We start from the raw sequence: 12,170 nt of genomic DNA on the forward strand, positions 1-12,170 counted from the left end.
GATTGCTTCCGGCGATTGTTCCCCTGGCAAGGCAGGACTGAGGATGATGGTGGCCGGAAGGCAGGACCGGTGCTGAAGCAGCTGGGGCGCCGGGAGCTTGACAAGGAAACTGACGAGGAGTGCACAGAAAAGAAATGACGAAAGTGTACAAGGGTGGACAGTCTTACTGGTGCCCTGTGCGTTGATTAAACATCGATCACTCTATGGCAGTATTTCATGCAGTATGGCGGCCCTGAGGGAAGAATGCACCGGAACGCCGCTTCATTCGTCACTGCTGTCAATCTGACAGGATTTCCTGGCGGTGCTGCTGCGCAGGCCTCAAAACACACGTGACACGAACACTTCACTGGGTTGAGAAGTGTCTTTGTTCCGCGCCTGCCTGAGCTGACAGACCTTCCACCGGCAGGGTTACAGCTGCGCAGGTCTGATGGCTAATCGGAACACCAAAGGAACGGCAGAAAAGTGTCTCTGCAGGCGCCTGCCTCCGCCTGTCTCTACCAGCTGGGGATTTCTCGGGGAAAGGCAGGGCAGCGCTAGCTCATCTAAACCAACTGGAGGCTCGTAGTAAGTGGCAGCACATCGGAGAAAGGTCCTGCTGCTGTCCACTCTCCCCCATGGGTCAGCAAAGGCACTATTGTTACTCTGGATTTCTCCTCATGTGTCTCATCAGAGTGGGTGCACTTCGGTATTGCATCCCACATGGAATGCTTTACACACTGCCCGATGCTCCAAAACACTGAGTGTGGCAGTATCACCACTCCTTCATTACTTGCAGTAAAGCAATCCGAATGTCAGATATGAATAAGGTGCCGAACACAAGCACTTGTCACACTCATGTCTCCCAAGGAATTCCCTTGCAGCAAAAGTCAGGCAATGTGTTCCTCACTTAGAACGTCTTCGGCAGTGTCATCAAGGTGCCGGTACAAGGAACAGGGCACAGTAGATTACCTTTCACCATAAGATACGTGGCACCGAGAACTGGTTAACTGTAATTCACTCCTCACCGAGAGGTAAATTTCATGCCAAGCACAACCAATAACCCCGCACTGCAGCAGATGGGGGGTACAGAAAGGGGAAATGACAGCTTGGCCCCCTACGCTGGTCTCCTCGCCAGTTCTTCACCTCAGCACCAACCTTACAAGTCACCAGGCACCGAAGATTCGCACTTGTAGATCACTTCTCTCCTCGAGGAAATCTTCACATAATTCACTCCACGAATCACCACCATTGCACAAGTTCACTGGATGGAGAGAGCACTGAAAGGGGAGGTGACAGCAAGGCCCCCTGCACCAGGTTCTTCGCCTCGTCGCCAGTGTTGTAAAGAAAACTCTTAATGCAGCAGAAGGTAAGAACCTTAACTTTATTCTGTCACCACTCTCCAAGACTGCCGAGTGGCTGTCAACATTCTACAGCAGACTCCCATGGAACATACCATCAGGAAGGGGACAAAGGGGGGGGGGAAGGAATGTACCACTTTGATATACATGAAGGTATGGGCAGGTTACAACACATCTCCCCAGTACCACTATAAGTAAACATTTTGGTATAAGCAGATTACAACAGTAGGTTTACACCTAGATTTGAAGTAGATATAAATGCTTTGTAATTTACATTCTAATGTTTTTCCTCACATACTAATGTTTTTCCCCGGTGAGAAAATGCTTTCCTGCACTTTTCTCTTCCCATACACCCTCACTAGATAGGGATTGTATGGTAGATAAATATTTACTCCATTCCTTGACAGGAGTAAATTACTGATCATATCCTGGATGGGAATAGATGTTGTACAAGCTTGTAAAAATCTATTACCTTAAACATGTGCTGGTGTCCAGCTACTACAAAAGAGATTCCCACCTTAGGGCACTGACTTCCTACAAAGGTGAGCAGATTTACTCTCACTTAATATTAGATGTGAATAATATGATTTATGAGTGAATTTTGCACGAGGAAATCATGTAATTTTCCCCCCAGTGCACACACCAATGAATTTAAATGAAGATTACGTGCATATTTGTGGTTATTCTGAAAATGCATCTGAATTTTACTGTTCAGTTTGTCTGAGTCTGTGTCTAGTATAGCTGTTTGATAAGTGGTGCAACACGTGTTGAAGAAAGCGATGCATTACCACATACTTTTCATGATGCATAAATAGGCCTTTTCAATAAAGTTTAAAACCTGGTTATTCCCACATACGTTTCCACTCTGCCTTTAATTGTACAATTCCATGAAATCTGACTCCTTCGGAGTCTTTTGCTATTTTTTGTATGTGCTAGTAGGACACTTTCCTCATACATTTCCTCTTCAAAGATTGACATTGAATTTGCTTTAATATATTTAAAATCGATAACACAGTTTGAAATAAAAACAAATTCAGTGAGCATAAGAGAGGGGTTCGAGGGGCATGTGGAGACTTTACTGAAGACCAGTTTTAAAACACCAACCTGCACAATACAAGTGTAAACACAAGCGTTGCTCACGTTTTTGATACAAAACTATGTAATGTAATGCATTTGTCTCAGTTCATTAGAGGGCGGGTTAGGGTCTGGTTATTGGAAACATTTCATACATACAACTATAATTTAGGGTGACCACGGCGAAGGCTGGCTTCTCAACAGCACCTTTTTGATGAAGAAAAAATTAGTCAGTTTCAAAACTCCATTTTTATTCTATTTCACCATTTCAACAAGAGGCTAAGCTGTATTTACACTGAACATTTCATGAGTACGTGAAGTTGGTACTGCTGTAGCACTATTAATTTACCCCTAAAATCTTTTGTGAATTGGCCCCAAACCCTGTAGATTTGGAAATAACTAGGAAATATTTATATCAAATTTGTTAGAACAGAACGGACTGTGCCCTCTTTGCAAGCTTCCTGATAGGGTGTTGGACATTTAGGAAGGACCGGACTGGAAACCAAAAGGAGCCCTGGCAAAAAATGTATAAACCAGCTCTGCTCCCTTTTTCACCACTCCCTCCTTCACCGCCCCCTCTCTCTGTCTACCCATCCATTTTCTCTCTCTGTTTCTCTCTCTCTGCTTTCTTTTCTCCCTCTCTCTCTCTGCTCGGATCTCTCCCCATTACCCTCTCCTCCACTGTGCATGCTGCAATAAAGTCACAAATGCGGCAGCAGCGGCCCTGGGACTAACAAAATGACCTTTGAAGGCCCCATTCCTCCAGGGCAAATCAAGGTGTGATAAAAGGCCAGTTTAGCCCTGGCTCTGATTACAAAACGCAAGCTAAGCCAAATAGTGTGAATTGGCCCTGTGTACAGGGGTCACGTAGACTGTGCATTTATTTGTAACTATGGGTTATTCTCCCATAGTGAAATTCTGTTGTGAAATCACTAAAATGCCATAGGTTTTCAAGTAATAGTGCTTTCCGAATAACGTTAAATAGATTGCAATGGTTGAGAATGAGACACTGTCCTTTCATGCCGCAAACAGGGGGCGAATAGCCACTTACACTCAAAATATACCCCGCTACATATCCTGAATGACTGCCGCCTGTCTTGCTCCTCTACAAAAGGGGCCCCAGGCAAGGAGGATCCCTTCTTACAACCATTGAAGCATTTGGCAAAATATATGTATCGAATACTTTATTCTATGATGAGGTATCTGTCCCAGCGCCCAGATACCCCTAGGGTCCAGCACCCAGGTACCCCCAGGTACCTGGGTTCTCAAATGCGGATTAATTGATTGATTTTTAATATACTTCTAGTGACATTTCAAATGTATTTTTTTCTATCAGTACAACAAAACAGGTAGACAAATTAATGAAAACATTGTTTTACAAAAGACAACAAGCAAAAGTGCACACAAGGAAAATCCATTCAGCTGTGTACCCTTCACTAAAGGTATAAATGAGGCAAAATGATGAGCGCTTTATTAAACATTGTATAGAGTTTCATACAAAGACATTTCTGCACATTGTGCAAAAGATGTACGTGGGCGTCTTCAATGCTTCAAAGAATCCAAGTTCTAGATACTGTATGTGTTTACTTCTTTTCTCTGATTGGATGAATCAACCTGTGATAAAAAAAAGTGGAAAACTAGTTCAAAAGAATGCATTTTTAAATGGTGAAACCCTACTTTTCACAAATATTTACTTTGGGTCATTTAAGTGTGTAAATTGAGATTTAGTGTTTATGTATCTATGTTTTTAGAACTCTATACAGCATATCTTTAGCCAGCAAACCATTCAAGCAAGGAAAGGACAGCAGTGCTCAGAATACAAAATGCATGTCATAGGCAAGCAGGTAACGTCAGAGCAAGTACCCAGGATGAAAGATAAGTCAATTAAAGCACTGTAAAGTACATAGCACAAAGTTAGGATACCTCTAAAGCAATGGATAACATTTGTGTCTTGTAAGTAACAAATAGAGAATAGGAGTTAACAGGTACGAAGTAGTCGGGGATTATAATCTGTGGAAAAAATGGATAATAAATAGTACATGATGCTTTACATTGAGCAGTTCGGCATTTGTTTACGATGCCTAGGAATTTGGGGAACATGAAGAGAAAATACAAATAGTGAACATTTAGACATAGGTGGAAAATATTTTTGAAGGTCATGTGTTAGTAGTTTCGTAAAGCTTAAGAAAGAGGAGGTATATCTATTGTTAAAAGGAAGAGCAATCTATACCCTTTCCAGAGTGAGACTTATATAGAAAGTTATTTCTCTTTAAAAGGGAGGTTTGAAGTAAAACTTTGGGGCATATTATCAAGGGGGTTTATCTCCGCTTTTTTTGGCTTTGAAAGCCAAGAAAGCGGAGATAAAATTATCTCCCTATTACCTAGCTGTCGCTAACACCAGTTAGCGACAGCTAGTAGGAGATAGCGACCATCTTGGGCCCCACTTTGCATGTCAGTGATATTTATCACTAATGACATGCAAAGTGGGCGTGCCAAGATGTTAGTGACTGAAAACAGTCGCTAACATCGCTATCTCCTATTACCAACTTTTGGAGTTATTCGCGCTAAGCGCGAATATCTCCAAAAGCTAACACCTGCCATGAGCAGTTCTTAGCCATGTTATCCAATGAGAGGTGGATAACATGGCTAAGAGCATTAGCTCGGTAATGCATAAATATAGCTGACTTTTCAGCGATATTCATGCATTGCAGAGATTTTTATCGCATTTGCGATAAACCTTGGTAATACCAAGGTTTATTTGCGGTAAAAATCGCCGCAGCTCAGCGGTAAATTTTTGTCTCTAACCAAGCAATAGCGATAATTATTGCTATTGCTTGGTAATATGCCCCTTTGTTTTTACACCTCATGCATTCCCCAGATCTTTAATCCTTGATCTTTTGTCATTTACACAAACATTATTCTAACAATGATATGACATTTGCGCCGTACAATTCAATAACCAATATTAGTATTGAAGTTTGACATAATTTAATGCCGTTCCATACCCCGGTATTATTGACTCTTAAAATGAGGCGGAATATAATGAGAATAAGAAGTGAACTTTAGATTGATATCTGCTCTCTGACATTGTATACCAGAGGGTTTATATTATTCCATAAACAGTGCTTTTTTATTATTTAATGTTGGGTCAGTATCCATTAACATAGTCTGGGATACACTGAAGTCATATATAAGGGGTGAAATACATAACAGAATAAAATGGGAAAAGAAGGGAAAATGAGAGAAGATGATATGAGTAACTTTGGAAATACACCAACTCTATCCGACTTCCTAATCCTAAGGAAAAGAAAAGCTATTTACAAATGATTGAACGTAGAGTCAAACGTGGCCAGCATGTTAGAGAGAAAGTTGCTGAGGCATGTATCACTAAAAAGGGTACCAACATTTACGGAGAATCTTTTGGGAGGATTCTAGCGAATAAAATAAAGGAAAAGCATAATGTGGCCGTAATTAAGGGTATCAAGGATGACAATGGTCATATTGTCAAAGGTCACTTGGAAATACTAAGACAGTTTCAGATAAACTATCAGCGGCTATGTGCGTATGATATTAAACCTTTATGGAACAAATTGAGAGTTATTTAACTTTGTTTGAGGCTCCAAAGTTAAATGTACCCTGGTTAACTCCTTGGGTAGTGGAGTAAGGCTCTGTGATGTGGTGATCACTAGTATCTAGCAAGGCTACAGGTGAGGATTACATTTCAAATGAGTTTATTGCAAATAAGGAAATGGATTGATCAAGCCTTACATATACCACCTTGATGGAATTCTATTAGCATTGCTATAAATGTGAAAGAGAGGCACACATCTGATGAGCAAGGTTCATACAGGCCCATCTCTTTAATTAATGCCACTACATTCTTGCAGAGATTCTTGCAATGCGCCTATCTTGAGTTATCAAACCTTTATTTTGGCATGGATTTATTCTGTGTTGAGATTCTACCATATATATCATTACTGCTAACTGGTTCTTTGCTATTATGTGTACACTGCCGGTATCATCCTCCTTGATGCTGAGAAAGATGTTGTTAGTGTCTTGGCAAATCTTATGGAAAGTTATGGAAGTGATGGTTTTGGTCAAATATTTCTCTGCCGTATGTATATACAATATACTAGCCCCATTGCTTCAGTTATAATTATGGGTCAGATCGCTGATGAATTTGGATAAGAGAAGATTAAAAGGGATGCCCATTTCCCCCACTGTTATAATTGCTATACCTAGAACCTTTTTTGAATTGACTGAAGAATAACAAGAGCATTTTTACCGATAGAGGTTTATGGAGCAGAGATTAAATTCATGACAGATGCTGACGATGAGGCAGTAATGCTAGACCAGCTATTACTGCTAATGAGGAGGTGGCATTTTATTTTGAGAAAGTCTCAGGATAATTTGGATACTACCAAAACTGAAGTTATCCTTAATGATAACACTTATAAAGCCAGAAGAGCTATTAGCTTTATCATATTAAATTTACACAAAGGCTGCTAGGGCTTATCTGAGTTCAATTTGTATTACTGTGCTACAAAACGTCAACACCTGTGTTGCTATGTATTAAGCAATTGTGATAATTGATTAGCCTGTATGTATTACATGGCATTGGGAAAATGTACAATATATTGCTTTTCTCAACAAATAGATCACACTTTTTTATACATGTACGTTTCAAGGTGATACAGGATGCCAGGCAAAAATGATTAGATTGGTATACATTTTTCAAAATTACTAAAATGAATCAATATACTCCATTATGGGGTGATTCCTTCTTTCTCTGTTTTTTTCGGACTCAGCAAAAGATGGGCAAGTAAGGGACTAACCGAAGTTCATCAACTCTTTTAGAAACAGTTTTTTCATAAATTCTCAGATCTTTAGAAATTGGGGCGATTCACAAAGGGCCTCTGCACTTGTGGTGGGATTGCCACAGTGAAAAACTACAGAGCAAACACAAGGAGATGATGGATGGAGCTGGGTCTGAACTGAGGTGCGAAGTGAGCTAAAGAATGACGATGGATTCAACCCAGATCTGTGACTGGGGGTGAGTGTTTGAAAAGTTTCAGCGCTCCATCCATCATCTCCTTGTGTTTGCTTTGTTTACCTTAAGATGGCAGGGTATGGCCAGACGTGGGTCCCTTTCTCACTTTGCCACTGGATTCAAGCGAGCCTGGCTGATGAAGGGTGTTACCCAGAAACCGGTCCCAGGATGCTTGTTTCCGTTTCAGGGAAGACCTGGCTTGGCAATCTGGGCTGGATGTTCCCATGGGCTAAAGAATGATGATGGATTCAACCCAGATCAGTGACTGGGGGTGAGTGTCTGAAAAGTTTCAGTGTTCCATCCATCATCTCCTTGTGTTTGCTTTAACTGTGGAGGGTTGCCTTACATCTGTGGCAGAGAAATGATCAACTAAATTAGGGAAAACATTTCCCTGCAAGAGATTGCAGCAGCTTTTTAAGTAGCTCATACAATGGTTTCATCTGCTTTATTGAAATTACACCAATGTAACATGGTCAACATATTGCACTATACACCTAGTAAGTTGTTTAAAACACAGATACAAATTAATTCTAGATGTGTACATTTGTTTGCAAGCTAAGAGTTTTGAAAGGCTGTAACAGATCAACTCTTAATATCAATATCAAACCCACTACACATAGTATTACGTTAGGCACTGATGTTAATATGTTTCTACTCTATTTCTGGCAGTTGTTAATGCAATATTCTGTATTGCTAGGGGATGGTTTAATTTAGTTCCTCTAACTATTAACATATGGTGGTTTTAAATGCGTCACAAATATAAATTGGGTGTAACTATTTTCTAAGGACAAAAAGGTAAGAAACGATTTCAATACATTTGTGGTCAATGTTTTAGAGAATCCTAATAAAAAGTCAAAGAAAAACAGGAGGTACCCCGAGCATTTTTAAACGTATCTTCAAATATTGCATATAGTTTCTATTCAAAACTAATTGTCCATATCTGCATATTCATAGTATAAAGTCCTTTTTTTATTTTCTTAATCCATAGGTGTTCATGAAGACTTGTAGATACAGCAGTACAGTCTTGAAAATACGCACAACAGCCAAACACCAACACGTGTTTCGTCAAGGGACATAACCCGATGACTTCCTCAGGGCTGCAACAATAAATACGTACCTAATTATAATCCCCATATATAGGGAAGCCAAGTCTAGTTTTTAGATACCATCACCAAAGAACAATGAAAGGTAATAAAACCAATAAAGAAAAAAGAAAAACCCTATCAAAGAATATAATGAAAAAAGAAGATAAAGGGGAAAGGATTAACCATAGTAACCAAACGTACCCATGACGTGCCACCGAAAAGGAAACAAAGAAGAAGGGAGGGGAAACATACACTTAAAAGCATAAGTCCCAAACTCAACATTTATAATCAACCTTCAAATTCTATATATAATCGTATACACCCGTGTAACACATAGGTATAACTATGTGCACAGAACGAACTATGTTACCAACACCTAATATTAAAACCAGGACTCACCCTAAGCTGTCCTTTCTTTCAATATCAAACAATTGAGGCCAAATTCAAAACCATAATTTTTGACGTTCTATATAAAAAAAACATTAAAACAATACAAGTCACTTTTGCTTGTATCTCTCCCTTTGAGAAACAATTTTATGCCTACTTAGAACTATATATATATAATTAAAGTCTCTTACCATAAAAAATTCAATTGCACCATTAACATCTGCTTTTTTTATAGACTCGATTTTTTATATATATGTATCTCCAGGCTGTATCAACATTCCCGATTCGTAAATGTCATTTTTATCTAGAATCAAAACCGAGCAGAGATTAATGTAAATTTATCCCATGCGCCTGCGTGATAAACACACCAAGAACACTGTTAATATGCCTTACCTAATTACATAGGTTGAACTTATGATGGATATTCACAGCAACTTTTTTCGATTGGCACAGAACTGATTACAGGAATATTTACTGCAAAAAGGAGCGTTCAAATTGATGCCCGCAATTTTTACAATCATTCCTATTGAAACTTCTACAACCTCGTGTAGTACAGAGAACTCCTTAATAACACCCACCTAGAGTCCTATACGAATCCTCGTGTGTCCGGTCCTATTCAAAAAACGGCGTGTAGCACCGGCGCCGTGTTGGAAAAGTATTTTATATCGGATCTCATTACCATTGACGACCGACTCCACAATCAGCCCGTCCGATTCTTTTTTTTTTTTTTTTTAAATCTTTTTATTCACAGAATTTTTTAACTTTTTTCCACCCTCTGGAGCGCAGAGAGGGCATGGAGCAAATAATAAAGAAAAACAGCATTGTCTACTCATATGAGGTTTACACCATATGTTTCAGCTGAGGTAAACAAGAAAAAGAGACATCTTCTTAATATCAAAATAATACAACCCTCCATATTGGGGTGAATTCCCTCTACTTGTACATACAAATTAACTTCAAATACACACTAATACAAGTTATATACAAATTATATACATATACATTTCCTATACAAATCATTCTTCTTCCTTCCATTTCGTTATTATCCCCCATATTTCCAAGCCTATTTTCCTCAGCCTTTTCCCTCTTCTGGAGTAGATCGCTTTTTCTAAGTTGTATATACTCAACAGCCTGGCTAACCATTGTTGGAATGATGGAGCCATTTGGTCTAACCATGCAGTGGCAACACACAGTCTGTACACTGCCATAGCCACAAAAATGAAATATTTCCCTGTCTCAGCAACATTATTTCCATCTACACCTAGCAAGATAATCGCAGGTGTTAGGTTAACAGGTAGTTTTAATGCCCTTTGTAGAAACATTTCTATATCTTTAAGTACTGTAGCTAAACTCGGACATGTTGCAAACATGTGGATGGAGTCTGCGACTGCGCTCGTACATCTGGGGCAATTTATACCAGTTGTCGCTCCCCACTGTGCCAGTTTAGCCGGAGTATAATATAGCCAATACATAGTCTTGTAGTGTTGTGCTTGTAATGACGCAGAGCATAAAATATTCACCCCTAATTCTAATGATGTATTAAAACACTCTTGTTCTACGCCCAGCTGCATTGACCAAGTTTCCCCCCATTTAGCCATATCATCTGGCCTTTTTTCGTTTAGCTCAAAATAGAATCTTTTAATTGTGCAATCTACTCCAGTCTCTATTATCTCTAATATGCTATTTTTTTCAAATCCACATGTACCCCCTCTTTTGTTTTGTAAACAACTTCTTACTTGTAAATATTTGAAGAAATGTCGTGTTGACAAATTAAATTTTTTCTGTATTGTTACAAATTGTTTCACCCCTTGTATCCCCATTACATCCCCTAATTTTCTTATCCCTTTCCCATACCATTCTGTAAAAATTGAATCAGAAAATATATCTCCCGAAAATAACATTCTTGTATAACCTCGTGTACCTATTAAACTTCCCTAAACCAAACTTTTTCATAAAAGCCTTCCATATTTTATGTGCATCCAATAAGGTCTTAAAGCGTGTTCTTTTAAAGTATGCCGTGTCAAAATTTTTCAAAAAAATATCTTTTGTTTCTTCACCCATCAGTATACCATATACCGCTAATGACCCTAAGTGATCTTCCCCTTCTACTTCAGCTCCGCCTATTAGTCCTACCATATACTGCAGGGCAGCGGCCCAATAATACGACTTGATGTCTGGTAACGCCCATCCTCCTCTTTCTCGCGGGAGTGCCAAAAATCTCGCTGCTCTCCTTGTTTTACCCTTGGACCAGATAAATTTGTTGATCATATTTTCAATCCTTTTAAACCACGTATTATCAAACCATAAAGGAATTGTTCGAAAGAGGTATAAAAATTTCGGCATGATTAACATTTTTATAATATTCACTCTTCCAACCAGGGTAAGATGGAGATTATTCAATCTATCTAGTTCCCCCCCAACTTTCCGTACAATAGGGTCGATATTTAATTCGACTATTTTATCTAATTCTGAAGTTATGGTTATTCCCAGATAGGTTCCCGTCCGTGCCACCCGAGGGTCCTGGCATAAAGCCTTACTATTTTTTATAATTTGTGTTTTTCCAGTATTCAAAGAGTACCCGGAAATCTTCCCAAAATTCTTTGCCTCCTGCTCCACGTGTCTTATAGCCTCTGTGGGTGATGATGTTATAACCGCCACGTCATCGGCATAGGCTAATATCTTACACTCCCCCCTAAGTGTGACAATTGGGGAGATGTTCCTATTTAACTCCAGTCTTCTAATTAGAGGGTCTAGATATATTGCAAATAGCAGCGGGGAGCATGGGCAGCCCTGCCTTGTGCCCCTGTTAATTTTTACTTTATCCGTTAACCCCGCATTGATTCTAATTGCCGCCACAGGCTCTCTATACAGTGTTTTTAACGCTGTTATAAAACCACTCCCAAATCCAAATTTTTCCAAAACACTCCACATATATACCCATGACACACGGTCGAAAGCTTTTTCAGCATCAAGTAATAATACCGCGAATGGGTCCCCATCAGCCTCTGTTTTATCCATAAGGGTAATTAACTTCCTTACATGATGTGTAGTCCCCCGCCCCGGTATAAAGCCATGTTGATTGTTAGTAACTAAAGGTGTTATTACACTGGCAAATCTTGTTGCCAGTGCCTTTGAGTAAATCTTAGTGTCCGTATTCATAAGAGTGATCGGTCTGTATGACCCCGGGTTAGTTGGTGTTTTCCCTTTCTTAAGAATAACCACAATTTCAGCCTCAGA

General features: G+C 39.5%; 1 protein-coding gene across 2 annotated transcripts in view; it reads right to left on the minus strand.

Moving 5' to 3' along the window:
- Positions 1 to 3,838: 3,838 nt before the first annotated feature.
- SH2D1A (SH2 domain containing 1A) overlaps positions 3,839 to 12,170 on the minus strand; it is a 665,119-nt gene continuing 656,787 nt past the window's right edge. Inside the window, exon 4 of one of the 2 annotated variants that reach the window (XM_086966743.1) lies at positions 3,839 to 4,025. In XM_086966743.1, coding sequence (XP_086822869.1) covers positions 3,978 to 4,025 — 48 coding nt within the window. In that variant the 3' untranslated portion in view covers positions 3,839 to 3,977. The remainder of the gene's footprint in view (positions 4,026 to 12,170) is intronic. The other variant, XM_086966742.1, reaches the window with a different exon arrangement.

The sequence above is a fragment of the Lissotriton vulgaris genome, chromosome 4_1 (assembly GCF_964263255.1).
Source record: "Lissotriton vulgaris chromosome 4_1, aLisVul1.2, whole genome shotgun sequence".
Lineage (NCBI taxonomy): Eukaryota > Metazoa > Chordata > Amphibia > Caudata > Salamandridae > Lissotriton > Lissotriton vulgaris.